The 27134-nt window shown below is 43.7% G+C and overlaps 1 protein-coding gene across 2 annotated transcripts in view; it reads left to right on the top strand.

Annotated features, from left to right (window-relative positions):
• BCAT1 (branched chain amino acid transaminase 1) overlaps positions 1–27134 on the top strand; it is a 392482-nt gene that overhangs the window by 125930 nt on the left and 239418 nt on the right. The window contains exons 1-2 of one of the 2 annotated variants that reach the window (XM_078674098.1): positions 22386–22515; positions 23038–23115. In XM_078674098.1, the coding sequence (XP_078530224.1) occupies positions 22477–22515; positions 23038–23115 (117 nt within the window). In that variant the 5' untranslated portion in view covers positions 22386–22476. Of the gene's footprint in view, positions 1–22385; positions 22516–23037; positions 23116–27134 lie in introns of those variants that run through there. The other variant, XM_078674099.1, reaches the window with a different exon arrangement.

Raw genomic sequence — 27134 nt, 5'->3', positions numbered from 1 at the left:
TTTCAAATTCACATACATCATATTTAGGGAGAGAGCACAGGCACGGAGACCTGGTTAGTAGGTTCCAGTGCACTTTTAGTCATAACCATCAGCATTGGGGCACAAAGTGTGGGGGGGGATACATATAAGGGCACTTTCCTACAAAGACCATTTCTCTAGACCCACACTCTTAATTTCTTACTTGAATTAAGGCTCACCACATTCTCTCCTCACCTGATCACCAGCCGTTGTCCATTTCCATTCAAGTCTCAGAGAATGCCCCAGTGTGCCACCATGTGAATGGTGGCTAGGCCACATTGAAGGCCAGAAACCCTCTGCACTACTCTCTCTGAAACTGATTTGGCACTAACCAGTGAGAGCAACAATTCTAAACAAACTACCCCTCCAATGACCTCCCATCCTTGTCGGCTTAATCTCTAATTGCAATGTACTTAAACAACTCAACAACCTCTCTGTACCCAGCAATCCAAAACCCCCACTCTCTTCCTCGAAGGCAGTGGTATTTAAACATTTTAATGCCGTGCCCCCCTTTAGTAAAAAGAAAACTCATTGGGCCCCCCTAAAAAAAAAAAATCACACTTATTTTATTAAAGTGGCAATGCTTACATATGTCTAGTTTTATTTACACATTGCAGTCAAGTATGTTACCATTTTAAAAATGCAATCACCTGTTGAACACTAGAACTGGGTTGGATAATTGCCTATTCCATGAATTTAAAATGATACGTAGAGTTGCATGGGTAGGGAAAACCCCGAAATCCTTTAGTGGTGACTGTGTGGTGTTGAGCTTTGGGTCCCCACTGCTTGTCCAAACTACCCTAGATAGGGCAGGGTCTAGGTATCTGAGTAGGGACATTATTCACATTTTGCCTTTAGGCTTTTTTAAATCGCACATTCCCACCTCAAACATCTGATAGGGCTAGTTCAAGGGACGTAGTCAAGGCACAAGGCCCTTATGACTATGTAGTCCCAACACTAAATAGATTGGAGCTCCTCTCTACTTTGGAGGACATCGACTGACTATGTCCCGTTTCGAAGTGCAGTATGGCCACACAGTTAATGTCTGACTCGGGAGAGGGTGGTGGGGACTTAGGCCCTATTACGCTAGGAAGCCCTCCTCAACCCCCGCTGGAGGGGATGGAGTTCGAAAAGACTGCGGGTTCGTCCAGGATGGGCACGGGAAGGGACAGGGGCATGAGAACTGTAGAGAACAACACGTGCGAAGGGGCTTCTGATCCTGGGTTGACAATTGAGGTATGTCGTCAGCAAGGCTATAGTAATAACAACAGTGATGTAGCAGGATCCAAACTCGTTTCTTGTAATATCACAGGGCTTCTACACAAAACAGCCTCTGTAGAATGGTCTATATTCATCGAGCAGGCTGATATATTGTTTTTCCAAGAGACCTGGACAATTGACCCAGTATTTCGCCACGGCTATCTAAACTTTGCGAAAGTTGCGGAAAAAGGGCAACGTGGCAGACCCAAAGGGGGTATAACTCCTTGGGTTACTCAATGTGATCAGTACACGGTAGAGGAACTCCATATCAATTGCAGGGACATCCTTACAATAAAGTTACACCAGGGCAAGGTCCCTGGCATGTTACTTATTAATGTTTATTCAAGAGGACTGCAAGGCGGGAAAGGTTCTACAACTGTAGCTTCTTTAGATTTGTTTTTATTAGAACACAGAGGTGAGAACAACGTCATAATAGCTGGTGATTTTAACTGTACATTTGAACCTCTGGACAGTTATGACATAAACCTTGGTGCAGAAGAGGATGCCCAGTGGTCCATTCCCCCGTTAGAACTTCCTGCAATTAAATAAATGGTAGTGCGCAGCACTCCAACTAAAAGTCTTTTGCTTGGAGCAAGGGTTAAGGGCTACGAATGGGAGATTAATCTCTGACAAACTAGGTTCACATACCTTTAGCTCTGGACTGTGTACTAGCAGAATAGACTTTTTTTTACTAAATAAAGAGTTCTGGTCCAATCTTGTAGACATGGTGGTCTGCGAAAGACCCGAGAGTGACCACAACCCTCTTCTGCACTCCATACTACCCATGTCCATATCTTGTGGGTCCAGTTCGGCACCACGTATAGATTATGTGGAGGCCCAACTGACAAATGACACTAGACGTGTCAAGTGGGCAAACGTGCTTAAAAAGGAATTGCATATGAAGCAAATTACCAATTTGGTAGTCAATGCTTTAGGTATTTTACAGACTTGCGTAACACAGGAAGAGCTCAACGATAAAGTTGCGCAGGTACATGAGGAACTGTTTACACAGCTTAAAAGTTTTTTTATTTTTAAAAGTAAAAAAACCCACGACTCACTCGGACTTCAAAGCCGCCGACTGGTACGGCACTTCCTGTCGCCTGGCATATAGAACCCTAGGGTTTGCAATTAGGTCCAAAGATAGGGAACAAATACGCAAGGCCAGAGCAGAATACAAGATAGTGCAATATCGTGCCAAAAGGGATTGGGACGAACAACACTGGGCGGAACTGCTCGAACCTTCTTCGGGGAGAAATATGACCGCATTTTGGCACTTGGTGGGGTGGGGTAGTGGGGCCCCTAACAAGGTCCCTCTTAATTATGTGGAGCCCGATAAGTGGGTCTCTCATTTTAAAACCCAGTTTGCATGTGCCGGCGATATGCATGATCTTTTTGATATGCCCCCTCCCACCTACGATTTACTAATCAAGAAGTGGAAAATGCACTCCAACTAGTACCAAGAGCCAGGGCACCAGGGCCTGATTGCATCCCCGCTGCTCTGTTCCTCCACGATTTACCCAACTGGGCATCATAAATTCAGCTCCTAGTAAATGCAACAGCTAGTGGAGCACTCATGCCCGGTACTTGGGCAGGGGCGGAAATTCTTGCCATTTTTAAACAAGCATTTACAATGCAACGGTCTCGCCTTTGCAAAAGTTAGCGCTATTGACATTGTAAATTGCAAACTTTTTATTTATGTGTTGGTTTGGGAGAAAGGAAAGTTTGTATCTCGGACGAATTATGGTGGCTGCTATACAGTTTGTGGCAAAAGTCGTCTAATGACTCCAGTGACTGTTCCATCATGCAAAGACCCATATTTGCATGATGGGGTAGATTCACGAGGACAACCCACGATTGCATGATGATGGAGTAGATTCACAAAGATAACACATTTGTATAATAAAGTAGATTCACTGAAAAAACTGCTGAAAAGGAGAGATTGTCTTTATATGGGGAAGTTGATGTATTTGTAGCCTTATTGAGAGAACGTGTAGTAGCAGTGAAGTTTGTAGACTCAGTGATGGTACTTCAGAGTGAGAAATGTGGTCCTTTGGGGGGAGGGAGGGGGATCTGGATTCATAATGGCACATGATGATGAGAATCCATGAAGGATTCAGCATGTCTGGGTGATTGCAGAGGTGGGCGATGCTCTGTGGCTTTCAGCTCCTTTGCTTTGGTAAGTATTCCTGCAGCATCGGTGTAACATCTGCGGAGGCTGCAAGGGCCCGTCACGGGGAGCTGGATGAAAGAGCGCCAAGAGATGGACGAAAGAGCGCCAAGAGATACACGGTCCCGCTGCAAAAGAGGCCAGAAGGAAAGCCCACCGTCTGCCAATCACCAGAACACACGGGCCTTGGAGATTCTTGTCCCTAGCGTGGAAATTCCCGCTCTGCGCCCCACCCTCACAAACGGGGCAAAGTGAAGTAGTGTTCTCGATGCTTCAGGCTGCATTCGCAGCAATTAATAGGCGTGGCTCCTAGTGTGCACAAAAGAACGTTCAACACCTGCTATTTATCCTCAAAACTGTTTACTTTAAGCGGCGGTCACCTTCCGTCAGCCTTTGTAACCGGGGCTTAAGAGGAGCGGGTGAGAGTGGGAGGGCCGACAACAGACAGGAAGGGAGACAAATTCTTCTATGACGCGCAGCTCCGCAATTCGAAAGGGCGAGTACCAGCAGGGGTGTAATTATTTTAATAGAGGAGTACCCCAGCTTCTTAGTAACAATGGGGGTATGTGGGACAGCCGAGGGGGGTCTGTGCCCCGGGCAGCTTTGGGCCATTGCTACGGTGCATGCGACGTATATGACTTGACTATATTAGTAGGGCGGGGCGTCCATAAAGCGCCCTTTTCCACAAATAGTGTCTGTGGTCTGCGCTGTCCCCTATGGGCTGGCCAGGGACAGCGAGGGGGGCTCATCCTCTGGATTTCCATGTCATGCCCTGGCCGTGCAGCGCTGGTTGCTGGGGGCTAGCAGGAGGTGTTCGTGGGGGCTGGCTGCAGGGGCGGGCCCCGCCTCGGTCGCACGCTGTCCCTGAGCTGCACAAAGCAAACCAGTGCGCGGGAGGTTTTTTTCGAATCAGCAAGTCACCGTGCGCCAGGTGTGTGACTCATTATACAAGGTCGGAAACAACTGTAGGTGGAATGCCCACACAGGAGCCTCTCCCCTCGCGGCACAACGTCAATGTTTACTTTTAAAGCTAGCACAGGTAAGGTGAAAACAATCAGCCGATTGGCTGGCACAACATGCAAGCTCTCTCCTTATTGGGCAATCCTGAGTTTGGAGACGCGGGTGCTTCAGATCTAATCAGTATTCTAAAATTCAAACTATTTATAGAGGGCACAGCTACCCACATGCTGGGCTTCCCGGCGCGACCAGCACACAGTGAGGGCATGTGGAAAGTATTACTCTGTTTGGGTGAAAAGATACGTTTTCAGATGTTTCTTAAAGCGGAGTAAATTCTGGTCTGATCTTTAATGAATGAATGAATAGGAAGTGTGTTTCAGAGTTTGAGACGAGGTAGCTAAAAGACCCGCCCACAGAGAGAGACAAGAACACACAGGCGAGTGAGGCCAGCCCTCCTCCGCATCAGATACATCTACAACAGGGAGGGCACAAAGTGAGACCCTCTGACCCCAGTTGCATCTACAGCAATCAGAGACCAAGTTGTTGCATCTTATTCCAGGGACACCCAGAATAGTGAGGGTACTTGGTTAGACCTGTTAGTGGGCAGAGCCGCGTGACACAGCCTCGATGCACTTACAAAAGTGATGGTGCCAAGTGAGCCCTCACACCTCAGATACCCAGATGGTAATGATGGCACGAGGCCTCTCAAGAGCAAAAGCATGACATGGACAGACTGGATAGGTCACATTCCGCATACAACCAGGAAACAGAGGGAATGGATGAAGTCTTGTTCTTCCACCGTGAACGCGTGCACACACATACACTGGCACGCGCGCACCCCCAAGCACAGTGACAAGACAGGAAATTGTAAGAGACAACATGGCGCACATAGAAAATAGAGAGGACTGCTGAATGTTACTTCTTCTCTAAGAAAAGCACAATGTGTGCAGCTAGCGGGTTGCGGGTTCTGCAGTATGGACGGGGATTGGCCCCATAAACGTAGAACAGCAGGCAAGTGCTGGAAACAAGCTTCGACGCTTATCGGCGCCGCGCGCCTCTCTGCAGACTCCCCCTGCATTCCAAAGAGGCGCGCGACGCGATCCGGTCAGCCCTGGAATGCTGTGGAGACAAGACCTGGCCGCGCGCACAACATTATCCTATGGGAAAACGCTGCGCGCGGCCAGGTCTTGTCTCACTTCGGTGTTCTCAGACTGCTGAGACGCCGACAATAGTTCTCTGGCGAGAACGCGCTTTTCAGCGCTTTATAGCCGAGACCTAAAAAGGGGATCGCACTTTACCAGGGAACTATAGGCCCATAAGCCTTATCGATTGTATACAAAAAGTATCGGCAAGGTTGGTACAAAGTAGGATTCAGACATGGATGGAGGAATGCAACATCCTGTCTCAACTCCAGGCGGGGTTTCGGTCATTTACTAGCACTATAGACCAGGTGTTCAGGTTTATCTTCATTTACTGGCGTACCGTAGTTTTAGGGGGAGGCACCATCTATGCAGCCTTCGTCGACTTAAAGTCGGCCTTCGACCTCGTTCCCTGAACTAAGATGTGGCGCACTTTTTTTAAACTAGGTATGCCGTTAGACATTCTGGCCCTTCTGGTCAAGCTACATGCCGCTAACTACGCGTAGGTGAGATGGGATGCGCAGGGAAGTATCACTCAAATGTTTTCTGTAGAGAAGGGGGTTAGGCAGGGGTGCGTTTTAGCACCTACCCTCTTCTCTCTATACATAAACGGGGTGGTGAATTATTTTGAGAATTTCCCAACTGATGCGCCGTCATTAGCCGGGCATAGGATCCCGTTACTCATGTTTGCAGACGACACCCTCATCCTCTCCAAGACAAGAAAGGGCCTTCAATGTGCCCTCTCTAGATTCGATGGGTTTTGTGAGGACCACAAATTAATTGGTAATGTGGACAAAACAAAATATATGGTGCTGCACAAATATAAGATGATTGCTCATTTTTTTTCCCACTGCAAATATAGCACTGTTATCAGCATAATGCATCTTTTGGCCAGAGCCTAGCACCTCCCCTGGAATCAGCCCCTCCAGGCCCGCCCCCTAGTTTTAAAACCCCTGCCCTAAGAAGAGTCTCCAGCCCTGCATTCCCAGAATCTCAAGTAACCTTCAAGAAAAAATCATCTTGACCTGTAGCTGCAAAGCCACAAGTTAAATTGTGTAAAGAGGGTCTAAACAGCAATATGTAACACATCCTTTCGCATCCCACCATGATGATCACCTGTTAATAATGGAGCCTTTCTTCAAGAAATGTGTGTCCTCTCTGGAAATACCAAACAAATATTTGCATAACTCTCTACTGTCTGGGAGAACTTATACTCTTGGGGTATCAAACTCCCTTTTTTATTGTAACTAAGAGGTTTGAGCTTACCACCAAGTATCGGAATAACAAAGAGCCTTGCCCAACAAGATCCAACCTGTTGGAGGACGCCATCAAGACCCTCCTGTATGATTACAAAGCTACAGACTCCCTCAGTCACTCCCAAGAACCCTTTAATATCAATTTTATTTTAACATCAACCAACCCGCCCTAGAAGGGAATTCACCTTGAACAGGCACTTTGAAATCCATTCTTCATCACAATCATACACCCTAATTCAATCCTCACTCAAGAACCTTCTTCACAACTATAGATCAGTAGTAACGCACAGATTAGAGATCTCTGATTCGATCACCAACAAATTAGTCCTCCTATGCATTATAGAGATGTGACTCAACAAAGCCTAAAGTGCAAGACCTTCTATGAAACTACTCAATCATACATCTTGATTGAATGGAGAAGTCAGGAAGTGCGTTGGTGACTGTCCACAAAAATTCTATTCAGTTCAAAACCTAGAAAACAAATTATTTTCCCACAGTCCCAAGACTCCATAGAACTAAAAAGGCTGATGCTCTCTTGACCATATTTCACCTCACCAATGTGTTGTTAATCAGTTTACTGAACCTATTCTTGAGCAACATACCTTCTTTTCGAATGAGATTTACCTAGGTGAGATCAATTTACACCACAAAGCTAAAATTACTCCTAAGGTTTACAACTCCCAGTTCCCTCACAGCAAAGACAATGTTGAACGCTCATATACCCCCATTCATGAAAAAGGCTCAATACTTGACTTTGTGAAAGCTAAAGTTTGACCTGTCAAAGTTGAGCCACCAATCCTGGTCGACTGATCAGGCCATTTCTAAGTCTCATTCTCTATTACATCCTCCAGATTAATAAACAAAGGTTAAAAAAGGAAACCAAAATGACAGATCAGACCGATCAGACACTATAGCCTCATCCCTGCATGCGATACTAGTATCCCAAAGAGTCGATAATAATACTCACTCAACATGTCTTTGAACACAGATGAGGATGTCCATAAAATATGATATGTCAGAAAGACAACTGATGTAAAGCGCTCTGATACCTTCAGGTCTAGCCAGCGCTATATAAAACTCTTTAAATAAAATAAGACACAAAATAGAACAGGGACAGAGCAGCCCTAAGAGCAGCAGAACAAATGTGGCACGAAAAGCTTTCAATAGATATCCTTCAGAATGTTCACATTGAGAGAAAGGAGTAAAAAAAGTATATTTTTTAGACCAAACATCCTTTTTTTGAATGGAGATTAACCTTACCAGATCACCTGAAGAAATGTTTTAAGGTAGTCGAAAAATCTACAAATCCTCCACCTTACTCCTTGTCCAGCCACATGGAAACCAATTGTGAAACCTTTGCCCTTTTCTTTAGGGACAAGGTAGACAAGAGTTAATTTTCCCCTGCAAGAGTCATACTTATTTCCATTTGCATTGAACTGATTCAGAAATCCTCAGGCACCTGGTCTGAAATAAAAGTAATCCAACAAGCAGAACTGTGCAAACCTAAAGCAAACTGAGACCCTTTATTCAGATTCCATACATTTGCCCATCTTTAAAGAGGTCAGTTCCTCCATAATACCATTCTGGACCAACCTACTGAGTTCTTCACTGTCCCCCTGCATTGTCCCTGACTGCTTAAAACAGGCTATGTCACTGCTTTCTTGATAAAAACAGGACTGGACCCTGAAATTTGGAGGTACATTAGCCCCGTTTTGAACCTACCCTTCTGTGCTAAGGTCTTCTGTAGCATTTTTCAAGGCCAGCTAAATACGTTCATCTTCAAAAGTAATCCTAATGACTTTCGATCTGGTTTCCAGCAGGACTGTAAACTGAGACTGCCAAGCTTCAAATTGTTGTTGACTCTCCTTATCCTGTTCAAAGGTGAATTTTGCCTTCTCACCTTCCTCGTTCTCTCCTCTGCCTTCGATACTGTCAACAAACTCAGGCTTCTTTAATTCTTTTCAAAGGAGTGGTACTATGGTGGTTCTCAATCTATAACAATTTTGCATTGTAGCATCAAATCCAGCACACTTAAACCAGGCATTACCCAAGGCTATATTCTTGCCCTCCCTTTTCAATCTATATATGGAACCTCTGGGTGCCATGCTAAAAGACTTCATATTTTCCTGTTATTTCTATGCCGACAATACCTAGCAGTATGTGAAAGTGCCTTACCAAAAGACATTGAAGGCCTCACTCTAATCTTGTAGATGGATGGCCCACGACCATCTCAAACTTAACCCTTCAAAAACGTATTTCTTACTAACACCGGGGCAGTCTTTGCTAAATTCCCTCAATATCCTGGATTGTTACCCTTCCGTCATCGACTGCACAAAATAATTGGAATTCCAGTTAGACAATAATCTAAATTTTCAGCCCCACATCAACACTTATATAAAGGAGCTGAACTCCAAAATAGACTTCCTCTTGAAAACTTTACACAAGTTGTCCAGTCTATGATTGTTTGAGTGTATCCTTCTACTTTTAACATCAGAAAGCTATTTTTCTTTTAACACGTTTTGCAGGCTTTCTAAAACAAGTCTGGACGGCTTTGTCAATGTTTGTTTTCAATGTATTCTCTACTGGATGACTGCACACAGTTCTGACCTTTTTACAACTTCTGGATGTGATTCAAACATTTAAAAAATACATCTTCCAGTAACCCAGGCTCTTAAGAAAAAGGATCCTGTCCACTGATAAAGTTCAAGTAACTCACATTCTTTCAGCTAGAACCGATAAAATCAAGGACTCTGAAACTATAAGCATTCCTGGTCTGTTATAAAACATTGGCTCATATTAACCCATCATATTAGTTATTGAAGAGGCATTTTTTCTTTTTTGAAATTATGTTCAAACTGAGTTCCTGAGATTGGCCACAGCCTGCCTCTGTACACACGCGTTTTACCGTCTTCAGAATGGACTGCACTTTGAAATGTGCTACATCAGTGTCTAATGTCTTACATGGTGGATTCTCTGCTGGGTCATGTAGATTATGAGCATTGTTTTGCCACATACATCTCTACGACATATATTCATCTGAAGGGAATATCTTCCTTCAACATAAAATGTATGAATCATTATATATTTTTTTATATATACACCTTGCATAACCGGCAAATATCACAACCTAGAATACCTGCCTCCCGAGTATGTGTTAACACACAGATTAGCACTGTTACCAGGGATACAGATGAGAGCACACCAACATAAAATTGACAGAAATTATAATGTACATAACCCAGCCACAATCTCCACCTGGCCAACAGTGCCAGGTAGAATCCCCACCACAATAACCACAGATTCCGTTCTAGAAAACATGAGTAAGACTTAGCAAGAAAAACATGTGGGCCACTACAACCAATACACCACAGATCTGATCCCTCAAACAAACAATACAAACAAGGGAAAATGTCAAGAAAATTGGCACTCTGCAAGCAAAAAAAATAAAATAAGAACACGAAGAAAACAAATACCTATAGGAAAAATAGAAAACATACAAAAAAGATTAAAAGTAATCTTTGAGATAACATAAAAGCTTTTCCCCCCTACACTTCCCCACAACAATCTATTCTGGACACGCATCATTATCCATTATGAGAACTGATCCGGAAAGTACGTCATGCAAAATGCCATTGACCACACACCTAGAGATTCTACTTAAATTCCATATCCTTCCATCAGCGACTTTCACAGTGTTTATGAAATGCTTGAAAACTCTACAAGACTTACGAAACTCTGAGAATCTATCACAACCTATCAAAGCTGCAATTCTCACCCAATAACCGACACATAAATCCACATCCCTTGTGGTCTTTCTTTGACCAAACGTGTTTGTAATCTTTTCTTGCAACTCCTTCTCACGTACTCTCCAAGAATATTCAGTTGACCCTTTGACACATCCTTTCCGCCAGCCCATCTACCCTGGAACTCATTTAGTGTTAGGACTTTTGCCTCTGAAAAATTTACATGGAATATTTCCCATTGTCTAAAAGGGCTACAGCCCATATAGCTCCACTTTTCTTAGTAGCTCTTCTTTCCAGTTCAATCCAGACATTCCAGCCAACTTAATACCCTCCTTCAACGTTTGATTCATCATATTTACTATTATATTGAATTCAGGATGATAAAGTCCCCTTTACTATGTTTGAACCCACACTTCTTGAAAAAATCTTCCATTTCCTTGCAACAGAATTACAGATTGTTAGGGGAAAGCATCACTTTATGATATCCTTCTCTATAGAAAACTTCCTGCAAGAGACTCCTTTTTTCCTCAGTGGGTGGTGATATCATATACCCAGAGTTCCTCCAGCCACTGAGAAAAGATCAACCCAAAAAAATATATATGGGAAAGATTTCTCTTCCAACATTGGTCCTTCCAAATCTAATGCAGCTTGTTCCCATGGAACACATGGCAACCTCCTGCAGCACATAGGTGGTATACAATTCTCAGTACCTTGTAACTTTTGAATCAGTCATAACAACCCCTTACTGCTTGCTCTAGTTTCAACTCTAATAATGGCCACCAAAATTCTAATCTGAACCTTTCGCTTGTTTTAACCATGCTCAGGTGTCCCTCGTGAGCTAATTAAAAATATGCCTCTTCAAAATCCTGGGAGGAGCTGGAGTAGAGCCTCTTCCCATCCAAACTATCTTTCGAAAAATCATCAAGGACCATCAGGCATGCTTTAAGTTCACAGGACATTTTTGACTTCGTAAGCCAACCATCCTTCAATTAACCAACCACTTCTTGTAAGACAAGATAATTACTTACCTCAGTCTTCCAAACTTCCTCAGAGATCACTCCCTTCATAATAAAACAAACATTGTCCTCTTCTCAGAGTTCCTCTTTCAATATTTCACTGTTTCCTTCATCTAAATGTAACCACAATAAATCAGCTGCATGATTTTCTACACGTAACAAATACTATGCCTAAAAGTGTACTCTTGTAGGTTGATAACCCACATTCTGATCCTTCCAGTTACAGCATTGAAACCTCTTTTTTCAAAGATCTCACGTATAACTGTGGGATAAGATCAACCCGTGAACACTTCTCCCAAAAGAAAGTTCCAAGTTTATTAATCACCCATTTCACACCTCTAATGACCTAGGTGCAAACACATTTTTCTGCTCTACACCACTTTTTAATTGGACAAGCACTATCAGTGTTGGTTGTAATTACAAACTCCCTGCCTCACAAAAAAGCTTTAAGAGAAGGCGCCCTCTTGAAATCTTCCTTAACTTGTGTAAAACCTTGTTTACAATCAGCATTACACTCAAACACTAAACCTTTTCTGAATAATGATCACACCCCATGAGCTTTGCTAGTTAATTGTTCCACAAACTGACCGTATAATTCAACCATGCCTAGAAATAAAAGCAATGTTTCCCTATTCTTCAGAGGTTGAATTCCTGCAGTGGTTTGCACCAGGTCCCATTTAAGCGTAAACCACTGCCACTGACTGTGAATTTACTCTTTAAGAAACTGCACTTTTTGGCATTTAACATCTACACGCATCTTTCTCTCAAAACCTCCTGAGAACCTCAGCAACTCTGGCGTTATGTTCTGTCTGACTACCTCCGAAGATCAGAACACCATCTTGATAGAATCTCACGTAAATTTGAAGCCATCTCTCTATGAAAAACAGAGGCTTCAGAAACTAAGCCAAGTGTCATACATACAAACTTAGATGCTCATGAGAGTAATAAAAGAAGTATACTCCTGACACTCCTCATGCAAATTGACCTGATGAAAAACCAATGCCAAGTCCAAAGTCGAGAAGTACTTGGCCCCATTCCATTACAGCAGAATTTATGTAATATTTGGAAACGAAAATTTGCCCACAATCACAACACAATTATGTATTGTACGGGAGATGAAGTTTAATTTGCCCTGAGATCTTTTTGTCAACGACTACAGGTGCCATCTATTCCGGGACCTCAATAAGTAAAATAACACCAGCATCACATAGGCTGTCCAGTTCTTCTCTGACAGCTTCATGGACTCTTGTGGGTAGTGGCCTATGTTATGGGGCCACAGGCCTCCCACCATCCATCAGACATATACGTGGGACATAATTCTTTAAGCAACCCAACCACTCACCAAAAACTGCTGAAAATATTTCTTCACAATTCATGGATCCACTCGACACCTCTAAACAGTCATGCGTCACCTCTCTCATCTGCACCTGTGGTTTAGCACTGTGATATAAGACACCCTCTATCTCCTTCTCATGTGGTCACCGAATAAATAGAATCACCCTTTACTGAATCGTGAACTTTTCCGACAGTCTTCCTTTCCCGAAGCTCCAGAATTGCTTCAAGAATCCTAACGTTTTAACTGATTGCCCCCATACCTGCCAGAATGACTTGGGAATGTGTCTAAATTCTGCTGAATTTAGACACATTCCCAAATCACTTCCCACATATCTCTCCTGATTTACACATCATTTTATCGTCATGCTGCCTATTTTCACCATTCCTAATGGGTGGTCACTTACTTTACACACCAGTTGTAACACCAACTCATCACACACTTCCTTAACTGCTTTGTTCAAATACCTGGCACCTCATCTGAAACAAGTGATAAATGTTCTCTTTTACCACAAAGTTTGCACACTTATGTTTCTGCTGACCAAGATATATTATTGGCCCTAAGACAGGCTCTGACACGGTTGAAACAAATGATAAAGGAGGGTGGATCTGCACACCTGTGTCAATCAGTCTTACTCGATACTTTAATCACTTTCGTGTCTTTTTAGTGTGCTCTCTAGTACTGAGGGTGTGTGCCCTGCTCCCCGATTGGTAACAACTGTATAAATAAGAGCCCAAGGAAAACCATGGGCTGCTAGAGGCACAACAAATGGGCAATGGGCCTCATGTGAAGTAAATACAAATTCAATCTATACGTTTACTGCAGAAGCAACTAACATTTATTTTCAATGTCTTGCAAGTTCATAAAGAAACATAAATAACATCTAGATTCATTCTGCATATTTCTGTTAAATACATATGCGGGTTTCTATGCATTGCCTGAGAATGTTCAATATCCACATAATCAAATACATGTAGTAACCACTTGAAAGGTGCACATAAAAGAATGTGACAAATAAACAATTAGAATTCATATCCAAAATCCCAATGCATTTCGGGTTTAGTTTAAACCCTTCGTCAGGGGATGTATTGAGGAAGATGAAAATCGGTCTTGAAGTAAAGCGTCCAGTTGTGAAGTGTCTACGGGATCTATAAAACAGCAACATTCAGATTTTTGCTATATCCAACTCATGTGTGAATTGCACATGCTTAAAGAACAACTAGGGAGTGCCACTGGGAGAAAAGAAAAGAGAAGAAAAGGAAACCTCCCCCTAGACCGATATGTGCACCGTGCTTAAAGTCAAACGATTCTTGTGATGATAGATCGTGCTAAACACTCCAAATATGCTGGAAATCCCAAGAAAGTGAGATAAAATACCGTCCATTCAAGTATGGATAGATTCGAAAGACTCTTATTGCATGCGAAAAGTACTAGTGCCTGATATGGAGAACACACGTGCTCACGCTAAACTAAAATGCAATGCAGAAATAAGCTTACTTAAAGGGAAAAGCGCGGCATCGCCGCTTGTCCCAAAGATGCACTGCCTCTGTTGGGAGGACCGTTGGAATGAGTCAAATAAGCCTAAAAAACAGTGGGAACTGGGTGTAATGCCGAATATAGTGGAGGTACGTAAACACACTGTTGTGATAAATAACAGAGGAGCTTAGCGTCAGTGATCAAGTGTAACGTATGGCTCCATGAGCCCGTAGAAAAGAGATCTAAAATGAAAGTGATAAAATCCTCAACAATGAGGAACCAGGTTCTTATAACTGATATAAACCGGACAAGCAGTCCGTAGCCGTACCTGTAATGACTAACGCCGTCGTCTAAGTTCCGAGGTAGGAAGCGAGTCCGCCCATCAGGTCACGTGGTGCGGAACTCGCCAGGATATATGGGAACAAAAATAAATAACGGACTGACGATACTGAAAGTCGAAAAAAACTGGAAAGGGCGGGGTAATAGACCCGACCGAAGTGCAAGTGGCCGCTAAAACTAGGGCCCTACGAATACTCTACGTGGTGAATAGATAATAGACAAGAAACAACATGCTTAAAAGAAAAACAGACATCCTTACTGTAAGAAAAAGAAAAAATATAAAAAAGACGCTGTGGCTTGAAATGCAAACCCTCAAAGGTGCAACAAAGATAAAAAAAAAAGGCTTGTAGTCAGAAATTCAGTGTCAAGCTGAGAAAATGAAAGAAAAGAGGGAGAGAATACATGAGTGCGTGAACAGATATAAGAGAAGAAAGTTCCAGTGTACTCCCGTACAATCTAGATAGAAACATTACTTTTCTATAAAAAGCACAGTAATTCATAATGGTCATTTAGACCCCCTGGAATAACCGTTCCAAAGGTCTTTATCCAATATGTTTCTCTTCTAGCTAGAAGGGTATGAAATTCCACTCATGAAACTCGTTGGATGCATTCTAGAACAGTATATCTTAATTGGGGAATAGAGTGTTTCGCTTCTACCTAGTGTCTTGCTAAGGAAGAATTAGTATTGTGGTTCCTGATAGAGAAACCTATTGGATAAAGACCCTTGGAACTGTTATTCCAGGGGGTCTAAATGACCATTATGAATTACTGTGCTTTTTATAGAAAAGTAATGTTTCTATCTAGATTGTACGGGAGTACACTGGAACTTTCTTCTCTTATATCTGTTCACGCACTCATGTATTCTCTCCCTCTTTTCTTTCATTTTCTCAGCTTGACACTGAATTTCTGACTACAAGTCTTTTTTTATCTTTGTTGCACCTTTGAGGGTTTGCATCTCAAGCCACATCGTCTTTTTTATATTTTTTCTTTTTCTTACAGTAAGGATGTCTGTTTTTCTTTTAAGCATGTTGTTTCTTGTCTATTATCTATTCACCACGTAGAGTATTCGTAGGGCCCTAGTTTTAGCGGCCACTTGCACTTCGGTCGGGTCTATTACCCCACCCTTTCCAGTTTTTTTCGACTTTCAGTATCGTCAGTCCGTTATTTATTTTTGTTCCCATATATCCTGGCGAGTTCCGCACCACGTGACCTGATGGGCGGACTCGCGTCCTACCTCGGAACTTAGACGACAGCGTTAGTCATTACAGGTACGGCTACGGACTGTTTGTCCGGTTTATATCAGTTATAAGAACCTGGTTCCTCATTGTTGAGGATTTTATCACTTTCATTTTAGATCTCTTTTCTACGGGCTCATGGAGCCATACGTTACACTTGATCACTGACGGTAAGCTCCTCTGTTATTTATCACAACAGTGTGTTTACGTACCTCCACTATATTCGGCATTACACCCAGTTCCCACTGTTTTTTAGGCTTATTTGACTCATTCCAACGGTCCTCCCAACAGAGGCAGTGCATCTTTGGGACAAGCGGCGATGCCGCGCTTTTCCCTTTAAGTAAGCTTATTTCTGCATTGCGTTTTAGTTTAGCGTGAGCACGTGTGTTCTCCATATTAGGCACTAGTTCTTTTCGCATGCAATAAGTCTTTCGAATCTATCCATACTTGAATGGACGGTATTTTATCTCACTTTCTTGGGATTTCCAGAATATTTGGAGTGTTTAGCACGATCTATCATCACAAGAATCGTTTGACTTTAAGCACGGTGCACATATCGGTCTAGGGGGAGGTTTCCTTTTCTTCTCTTTTCTCCCAGTGGCACTCCCTAGTTGTTCTTTAAGCATGTGCAATTCACACATGAGTTGGATATAGCAAAAATCTGAATGTTGCTGTTTTATAGATCCCGAAGACACTTCACAACTGGACGCTGTTACTTCAAGACCGATTTTCATCTTCCTCAATACATCCCCTGACAAAGAGTTTAAACTAAACCCGAAATGCATTGGGATTTTGGATATGAATTCTAATTGTTTATTTGTCACATTCTTTTATGTGCACCTTTCAAGTGGTTACTACATGTATTTGATTATGTGGATATTGAACATTCTCAGGCAATGCATAGAAACCCGCATATGTATTTAACAGAAATGTGCCGAATGAATCTAGATGTTATTTATGTTTCTTTATGAACTTGCAACACATTAACAATAAATGTTAGTTGCTTCTGCAGTAAACGTATAAATTTAATTTGTATTTACTTCACATGAGGCCCATGGCCCATTCCTTGTGCCTCTAGCAGCCCATGGTTTTCCTTGGGCTCTTATTTATACGGTTGAAACAAAGGCATTTGAACTGTTTTTTACATTTCTTCTGTGGCTTATTACCATATGTCCTTACCCTGGTTCATAAGGTCGTCACCTTCATGCTACTATCTTTTAAGGTTTTTACACTCTTACGCATGTGCGCCAATGTCTTTGTAGTGATTATAAACCTCCTTGAGTAGAGGCACAACTTTCAACCATAGTACTTCACAAATTATGTCATAATTGCAACACTGTAGAAACTTATCTCGTATATGTTCACCTGTCAATGTACCAAATTTGCAATTAGCTGCTTATTTTCTCAAAGCTGCCAAATATTATTCGATTGTCTCTGTTACCCAATGAATTTTTTTTTCTGAAATAATACCTCGCCATAAAAGTACTCACATGAGTTATGGATTGTAAATCTAACTTTTGTAGGCTTATTTGAAATGTAGTTATCTTCCTCAGAACGCTCTGATAGGTTGTCTAATACCGCCTGACCCTCTCTGCCCCTAAGCAATGCAATAAAGACAATGTTCTCTTTGCTCCTAGTTAGTCTCACAAACGCTTGCATTGTTCAGGGTGCGTTTTAATATTTCCTCCAGTTAATTGCCAGATCCCCTTGTTGACTTATGAAAAATGGTGGTGTAATACTTGGCATGTTTATTAAGTCACATCACTACCCTTGCAATGATGCCCAAGATAGTCTTGTACCTGAGGACAGCTGGAAAAGTTATTCCCTCTTTTTCTGTAAATAAAGTATACTTTAGGGCATCATAACATTATCTGGAAATAGTACACCAGCCACTGTCACAATTATCCTGATAATTTTAATTACTGGCATATTCTTCTTTAAAACACAGTGAAAAAAAAGATCATGTGAGCCTGTCACTTCAGTTGTTACCATGTAGATAACATAGAACACATTCAGAGTACAAGCACAAGACTTGGTGTGCCTGTCACTGATATTGGAATAATCTTCACTCCAGTGTACTCTTCATCTAGGACACAATTAGTGTAGATCAATGTTCTCAAGTGCATTAGGATATTGAGCGTTTATCACTACTTCAGTTGGTAATACAGGCATGTTGGGTGTGACTGGCACTCCTGACCTGTGGCCACTCTGCCCTAAAACAAATACCAAACTTTCTTTGTATTGAATCTGCCCACTTCAGCACTGGCAACTCAACCCTCTACGCTTGTGTGCGGAAAAATAAAACTCCTGCCATGCACGTCAAGGAGAAGACTTCACTTTGCCAAGTGAAGTCCTTCTTCGCTGTTATACACTTAAAAAGCAAAGGAGTGGCTGCGTTCCAACGCAACTCTTGACATGCCACATTCCCACTGAAGTCTTCAGGCGTGAAACACTTGAACATCTCGGAATCCCACTGTGACCATTATCAGGCCACACTGCTCTGCAACTGTAAAACTAACTAGAAGGGCAGTCCCAGACAATAAACAATGACAGCAGACAAGCCACAGCGCCTCCTTGCTGTGTCCCATGGCGTGTTGGGATATTGCCCATACGCCTCTACTCCCATTCTTGCCACCAGTGTGAGAGGTGGTGCAGTCAGATGACCTCTCACAAAGGTAACGCTGACAGAAGCTTTATTAGACAAACCCCAGCCACAATGCTCCATCAGGCCAACTCACCCATCGAGAAAACACAGCTTCTATTCTAGAATAAATGACATCCAAGTTCAATTCTAAGGACCGGTATGTGTTTAAAAGCAGTCTTGTGGAAAGTTGAGTTTTTCTTTTCTTCACAAAGAATGTGCTTTTACCTCCAGCTGAGTTCTTCAGGGACAGCAGACTGTAAAGTCAGCATCTTTGTGCACAGGTGCTGCGTCACCCTTTTGGGATTTTATTTAGCACATTTCAAACTTCTCAGAGGACTGTATCGGTAAAATCAATCCTAAAAATACACAGCTTCCAGCTCAAGATAGTGGTAAAGACCACCCACAGAGCTAGCACTAGAGCAGATTACTTCTGTGGCTCAGCCCTGTTGTTGCAAGTTGCACCTCCTGCAGAAATACTACGATGTAGTGTGGAAGTTTACAAAATGCTGCACAAGTAAGAAATGCTCCTCTATGTATATCAAGTAAATAGGCTGGTAAGCGTGGAGGGAAAAGAGGCACAAAGTTGCTTTATCCCTGGACTTCCAGCTAGTATTTCATACAATCAGGTACGGTAGAGGTGATTTAGCCCTACAGGATGGTGACTTTATCTAATGAGACCTTGTCTTCTTCCTTGCAAGAATCTGTAATGGAGAGGTAGCTTGAAGCAGGAGCAAACTTCTCTTTGCTTTAAATTGTGTCAACGTAGTACGCACACTTGCACACACAATCCCAAGCTGCAAGCACCCTGCACCCTAATAAAACTGTCGTGATCTCTGTCATATGAAAGCATTTGCATGTAAATATGCAAATATCCGATGCCCCATGGATCTGCAGAGGAATCTACATGCTGTTTGTATCCGTGGTACGGGCGCCTCTTTCTTTTCTGCCGCTAAAATAATAGGGAACAGTACAAGAAGGTAGATGACCTTTTAAAGTTCACCAAGAAAAAATAGTTATTTTATCTGACCGAAGAGTGCCTAAGTAAAGTGGCAGTGCTTTGAGGAAGAGAAAGCAGAATGTTGGGGAAGGTGAGGCATTTATTTAAGCACCAGAGTGATTTTTTAATATTTTTTATTTACTTTTAAAATTATGTTTATTTATTTAAGTTAAGCACAACTTCCCTCGACTTCTACAGGGACTCTGCTTGCCTCCCACACCTCTTGCTGATTTAATCCTAAACATACCTAAATAATATTCAGTGCGCCAGGATTGTAGCGTTATTTCAACTAAGGAACGTCCTTCTGTGCAAGAATGACTGAAACACGGTCATATGGAGTTTCCTTCTTTCCAACCAATGAATAGATACCCCTTGATTACACCCCATGTACTCTTAAGGCCAATAAATTGTTGATCAAATGCATGACAATTGTAATATCTCCAACACATATGTCGGCTTTCAGCATTGACATTATCCACCCATAATACCAAACAACTCTTGTCAGGTACTAAGCCCGACAGGGGTCTAATTACACAATTTGTTGACCTCAGGAGGATAAACAGCGTTCTGCAGAAGTCTAGTAATCTCTTGCAGTATTCCACCTTGCTCGTTACAATTTTCTTAATTGGTGATTTAGTGATGTGGAATGTGAGGGGGTAGTTGTGGACCAGACTTCGGTCTAAATGGAGGACAGGGTTGTAACAGCAGAGGAAGCAGGAAACTCAGTTATATCTGTATTCAGTGGGTTGAGCCTATGGGAGCAGAGAGTCATCCAGTTTTTATGGTTGTCAAAATGTTGAAGTTTTTTGTTCAAAGGTGGATTCTGAAAGAAAAGACAGTGAAGATGTTTTAATCATTGTCATAGTGTTGATAGGATAAACCAAAAACATCAATATTGTTACCAAAACAAGTGGCGTGGAGGGAAACAAAACCTTTACAACGCAGGCTGAGCCACGCGTACAGTTTTCACGCACGCGGATCAACGCTTGTCTGAATCACGCCTCTGCCTTAACCACGCACATGGGTGGTTGAGGCTGTGAGTGGGCTAGATGTGCGGATGGGTGAGAAGAGGAACAGGAAGGATCTGTAGAGGAAGCTCCCGGATGCGGCTCAGTCAGTGAGGCTGGGGCCGGGTAATGGGGTGGGGGGGGTTAGTTTTTATGGCTGGGAGACCGTTTTAGGGCTCATTGGTTGGGGTCATGTTTAGGCCTGGGGACTGGGTTTTAGGACTCACTCAGGGTTTTTTGGCTGAGGTTGAGTTTTAGGGTTCACGGCTGGTCCAGATTTAGGGCTCAGGGCAGGGGGGCTGGGTCAGGGTTGTTTTTTGGCTGGGGAACAGGTTTTAAGGCTTAGGGTGGGGGGGTCGAGGTAGTTTATTAGGGCTGGGGCGAGTAGATTGCAGGGGTAAGACCAGGTTTCAGGGCTCAGGGAAAGGAGGCGTGGGGTGTGATGTGTACTACACATATACGTTCACCAATCGTGCCTTTACAATTAAATTAATTGTAAAGGCATGTGTGGTAAAGGAATGCATTGTTAAGACACATTCGTTGTTGCGACTGCATTGTTAAGGCACACGGGGTGTATCCATTTGAGCATCTGTCATACAACGGGCATGGAGTGATGATTAGTAGAGTGTACAGGACAGATTCCTGGGGAATGCAAGCTTGTTGTGGCATAAGTGAAGAAAGGGACGAGATACAATAAACAGAGAATGAGTGTAATGAGAAACAGGATGCCAACCATTTGAGTGCCATGCCAGCAAAGTCTAGGTGGCACGGATTTCGCGAGCATTGTGTGGCAGTCAGAAGTGTTGAATGCTGTGAAAAGGTTGAGGAGGGCGAGAATATAAAAGAGGTAATTGTGGGAGGGCAGAGGAAAGTGTGGGATCCACTGTGAGGTGGAGTGGGTGAGAACCAGACATTGATGGGCAAGAAAGGAATAAAAAGAGGATATGCAGTAAAAGCGGATTGTTGGCTGTTGATCTGATGAGTTTTAAGAACATTGTTTTGGGGTGAGAAGACCTTATGCATTGTTTTCAACCTTTCAACTAAACGGACTATATGCGTTTCAAATTCACAGTTTTCTTTTTTATGGAAAAAAAATTATTTGTGGCTTTTTAAAGTTTAAATCTCGGCCTTGCCCAGTCATACTCCCCGGCAGCACCTTGTAGTGTGATTAACAAACACCAAAAGTGTAACAAAAGAAGAGAGAAAAAAAAATACCGTTTTGTTATGATGTGTATTTTTTATGGGTAGGGCGGCATCAGTGTCTCACAAACCACCCCCAATATGGTTTTAGATCCAATGTATGTTTTATTTAAACTTTCCTGCAGAGCCATATTCTGCTGACGGAGGTTCAGGAAATGAGTGCTGTAGACGGAGGTGAACTGTACGCTGGCATTCTTACGGTACAGCGCTAAATTGTACATTGCCTTCGATCACGTAAAGTATTTTTAGTGTGTCAATGAAGGTGCCTATATCATAAAAGCCTTGTTTCCCGGTCGGTTTATACAGGATGAGATTGCGGTCCTATTTATGTAATGTACCGGCGCTCAAACGCTCACGGGGTTGCCAAAGACAGGCAGCTGCTGCCTCTTCTTGAGGTTTAGGCGAGGCAGGGGACATGGGGGCGTAGTGACATGTGGTAACCCTGATTGGTTTCTCTCTCCGGCGAGGGATTATTTTACACTTCGTGCTCTTCAGCAAAGCAGACAATATTGCATCACAGAACAGCGGCCAGTGCTGTGTTCCTTGCTATGCACTGACTGACGTTTGCAGCTACGTGTGGGCAATCAAAGGGGTGTTGCAGCGTGGTACCAGCCCACCGCGTTTATTATAACCGAGGAAGAGGCAAGGCAGGAGAGAGGAGGGGACATTCTGTGGGCACAGCATCCATTATGGCTAGCTGTGGAATAACGGCTCCCAGGCATTGCAAGGTACAGTATGTTTCTGCCGAGGGTTTCTTTTTCCCTGCACGATATATTATTCCATAGCATAGATAACATACCCTAAAGCCAAGGGGCATCTTCCTTTCCCGCGGAATGGATGGAAAGGCAGAGATAGCAATGCTGCGTGGTCTGGGGTTCAGCATGGGGCTGGTAAGGCAGATAGTGTCAGCACAGAACCGAGCTGGATGATCAGACAGACTATTTTACGCCTTCCAGCTTAGTGGCGTCTTCTTTCATTCTTCTGTCTGTTGTCCTTACATGTCTCTCTTAATTGTGGGTTGGGCAGGGATGCTGCAATTGAGGCTTGCGTCCACCCCTTGTTCGTAGGCGGGCACTGACTGATGTAGTCGCTTTTGTGGGTCGGTCGGTGAGCAGAGTTAGCAACGCAGCCCGATCCTTCCATTGCTAATTTACTAAGTGTTGTTTGCGTGTGCAATTGCAGTTAAATCGTATATGATCCCTGGCGCAGACGACTTCTTACACTCACTTGATGTCCTTCACTCCTCGCAGGGTTGCAGAAATGGGTGTGCTGCCGGAGAGAGCGGAAAAGATGGAGGCACCAATCACGTGAGCCAGGACTCCTTTAAGGTAATCTGACCGCGTGACGTCACGTCTGTTTACATCTACAGCCTCTTCGCTGCAGCGATGGTGCGAGATTGGATGGAGCACGTGTTCCGTATTTGATGCTTGCGTTTCTTTCTCACAACAGCCTTTCAGCTTTGGCTTTGCATGTCAGTTCAAAATAATTATTTTATGCATTCCTCACATCGATTTCTTTTTTGCATTTTTGTTTTGCATGTTAATCAGGTCTCGTAATGCATTTTAATGCAGAGGTGAAAGAGGTCGAAGATGTTCTTCTATTCAACTTGTAATTGTATTATTATGCCTGTCCAAATGCTCTCTTACTTTTCTGGATTTTTCCAGTGTATTTATTGTTGGCGTGTGTGTAATACCCAGTTTGCATCTCTCCTTTCAATGGTCTTTTTCTCACGGCAGTAGCTGTAGAAACTGTTTTAGCAACAACAGTGTGCTGGACGGGCAGGGCACAAGTCTGAGGGGACTAATCTAGTTAGACAGTATGCAAGTGACATCACAGCGCGCGTCATCATGGCGCATGACATCGTACATGACATCACAATATTTGACATCATAGAAAGTGGCATCACAAGCCACGACTTTACAGGAAGTGGCATCACAAGAAGTGACATCAGATCTAAAACCCTCACATATATGTTTAGCAGGTCTATCATGTGTACATTTGAGCGCATTGCGAGGATAATAGCACAGTGAGCTATGGAAGATGATATGTGACTGCTACACCTTGCAATCCCCCAGTTTTATGTAACACATCCTGTACATTCATTTACAAACTTATATCATTTATTGTACTTGTAATATTTACGTGTTGTTGTAAAGCTCTCTGAAAACCGGCATTGGGATGAGTAGGGCTATACAAGAAAAAAATAGTGGTACTTAAATTATTTCAACGCCCCCTGTTGGGACGGGAAGTCTCCTGCATGTCTCTGGAGAGAGTGCTTCCCCTGCCTTATGCTAATCTCCAGGCAAGTCACTCAAAAAGCTACTGTATAGTTTCTAGATCCCTACCTCAGTGAGCATGACAATCATACATGTCCACTGAGGGTCTCCCTGTTTACCTGGATTGAGACCCTAGAGCTGGGCTCTGAGGTCGAGGGGGCATGCCTAGTGCACCCCTATTTTTCAGACAGTGGCTACTGCCCTCTCTATTATGGCTGTGGTAGACTGACAGTGGTGGCAGCAATAAATCTATAGTCAGGAGGGGTGAGTCCCTAGGCACCCTCCTGACCAAGTCTGTGCAGTTTGCCATGCCTGTGGGCCTGTTGCCGTTGTCTGGCTGATGTGTGCTTGAGAGCCCGTGGGTGTACAGGGGAAGAATGGTGATTTGAGCCAGTGTGAGGAATGCGAGCTGTCCTGCTGGACATCCCAGCTCCCCCGTCCCCCTCCCTATTTCCTTGGAAAGGCCTGGTGGGCTGGGGGAGACCCTCAGCTCTTATCTGGGTTTAGCTGTACTAACTGTGTGATTAGGACCCTCCCTCACTTGTCAGGGCCTCCTGGGCTGGAGTTAATTAAAATTCCTCTCTAGAGGGTGGCGCAGCCTGATACCAGAACACGACCTGCTACGTGCTTTACCCATGCATGGAACACACGGTGAATGGTCTGTGATTGGAGGTGTAAAAAGTAGCAGACCCTCTGATTGGATGAGCCTATCAATCAGAGGTGAAAAAAGTCTGGCCTGAGTGGTCAGCTGTTGTTCAAGACTGGTCTATGACTGAGGAGGGGCTACACCAGAGCCCTCTGACAGTAACCAGCCGCGACCCCGCGGTGTGAAGACAGAGATAAGACTCTGTTCACTGTGGTCTGGAAGAAAGGCAACATTACAGACCAGCTGTTTGTGAGGCTTGGATGAGCATTCGCTTTGAACCAAGGAAATTACAGACAGCTGCCCAGTGTGGGAAGGAAGCTTGCGGCACATCACCAAAGGTGTGGGAAGGAAGCCTACAGCACATCACAGAGGCTGGTGGAAAGAAGCTTGCAGCACATGACGAGAGCCAGAGAGGTGGATGCTTGATTCTAGTCTTTGAAGGTGAGATCAAATACCCTCTAGGCTCCTCCCTTGTGCTGTGGGAGCCTGTACAAGCAGTAACTGGGAAGAGAGGCCAGTGAAGCAGACCCCACCTTTCTTTTTGTGAACTCTGAGGGTATCAGGGTGAACTGGCACTCTGCCCAGCCACTACCCTTCTTCAGCTAGCCAGTGGCTACTGGACTAGTGGGACTCCAATAAACTGTGCCAAGACATCCGGCACCTCTGATCAGATCCCTGACACCTCTAGAGCAGTGTCCTCACTCACAATGGGAGGGCACTTCTGTTGCTTTGGGTGGGGGGTTATTGGGCTGATCACGACCATTTGACTTTGCATCATATGCTGAAACTATATCCTTTCAATACAAAGTTTGGTATCAAGGCCCTAGTGAATGAGAACAGCCCTGTGTAACATGATCTGTAATATGCAATGCTTACTGTGTGTTTTCAGGTTAACTGTGTTTTTATAGTGCTTGGCGTCTAGGCGCTATAATAATGTTTGGGGTCAGAACTCTGCCCCAGAGGGTTGTAGAGACTTCTGGTTTTCACTGTTTATCCTAGTTTTATGTGTAGAATAATTATCTTATGTGTATTAAAGTACTTTTCTTTTATAAAAAGTAAAGCACTGACTGGACATTGAGTTTATCAGCTGGTGGTACGGTTTACACTGTATTCTGAATGTCTAACCCCACCTCACCTCCTTGAGTAAGCCTTGGACTGCTCTGTCTCGCTACCCTGAGAGAGTCAAGTGCTGGAGAGGAGAACTTGGTTATCCAGTTTTGGGTCCTTTAGTACTGAGGCCCCAGGACATCAGTGAGGGAACACTCCAGTTGATGCGATTGGAGCACAGTTACCCCTGAGTGCCCTGGTGCCCAGGAAGCCGGGTCTAACATTGGTGGCAAGCGGTGACGGATCACTAGACTTCAGGCTCAGTGGACACTGAGGCCAGTTGATAATTCCAGTAGTTATCCATAAGCTATATGTAAAATGGCAGATAACATTGGAGAGGAATTGGAATTGCAGAACTTGACTGTGGAGCAATTAAAGCAAATGTGTGCTGAAAGGGGGTGGAAGGTCCCAAGGTCTAAGGACAGGGAACACCTGATTAGCCACATGAGAAAATGCTTTGAAGAAGAAGTCACTGTTGTGCAAGAGTTGGAGAGCACTGATACCACAAGCCTGCCAAGTCAGTCAGTGCAGGCTTCTCCTGTACCAGCCCCAAGGCATTCCCCAAGGCTTTCCCCCATGCTTTCCCCTAGGTATTCCCCTAGACCTTCCCCTAGACTCTCACCTCCCCCTATCTCCAGGGCTACCTTTTTCCCTGTCCCAGGATTCGCCTCCTTAGGAGGGACTGAGATAGCAGAGACCCTTAAACTTCAGCTGAAACTCCAGGAAGCTAAGGATATAGCAGAGGAGAAAGCAAGGGAGTTTGAAAGGGAGAAGCTAAGGATGGCCCGCCAGGCAGAAGAGGAGCAGCGAAGGGTCAGACAGGAAGAGTGGGCTTGGAAGGAGAAGGAGAGGGAAAGGGAGAGGCTGGAAAAAGAAAGGGAGAGACAGGAGAAAGAGAAGGAGAGGGAAAGGGAGATGCTGGAGAAAGAAAGGGAGAGACAGGAGAAAGAGAAGGATAGGGAATTGGAGAAAGAGCGGATAGCCCTAGAGAAAGAGAAGCTCAAGTTAGCAGCTGATAGAGGGCTTAGCTCTGTGGATGGTGCATCCACTTCAAAGTCCCAGGGAAAGGAAAATACCACCAAGGTACCAAAAGAATTGATACACATGTATGTCCCTGGCACTGATATTCTCAGTTGGATGCGTGCCTTTCATTTAGCATGTAAGGCTCAAGGTCTTAATGGTCAGTCCAAAGCAGCGACTTTACTGAGTCGCCTCCCTCGGGAAGGGACTGAAGTGATTGAAAAGGATGCCTGAGAAAGACAGTCTGACATATGAGTGCATGAAGGATGCTTTGATTAGGCGGTTTGGGTTGAAACCA

The sequence above is a fragment of the Lissotriton helveticus genome, chromosome 1_1, assembly GCF_964261635.1.
Source record: "Lissotriton helveticus chromosome 1_1, aLisHel1.1, whole genome shotgun sequence".
NCBI classification, from domain to species: domain Eukaryota; kingdom Metazoa; phylum Chordata; class Amphibia; order Caudata; family Salamandridae; genus Lissotriton; species Lissotriton helveticus.
This window is presented reverse-complemented; position numbering and strand designations above follow the sequence as displayed.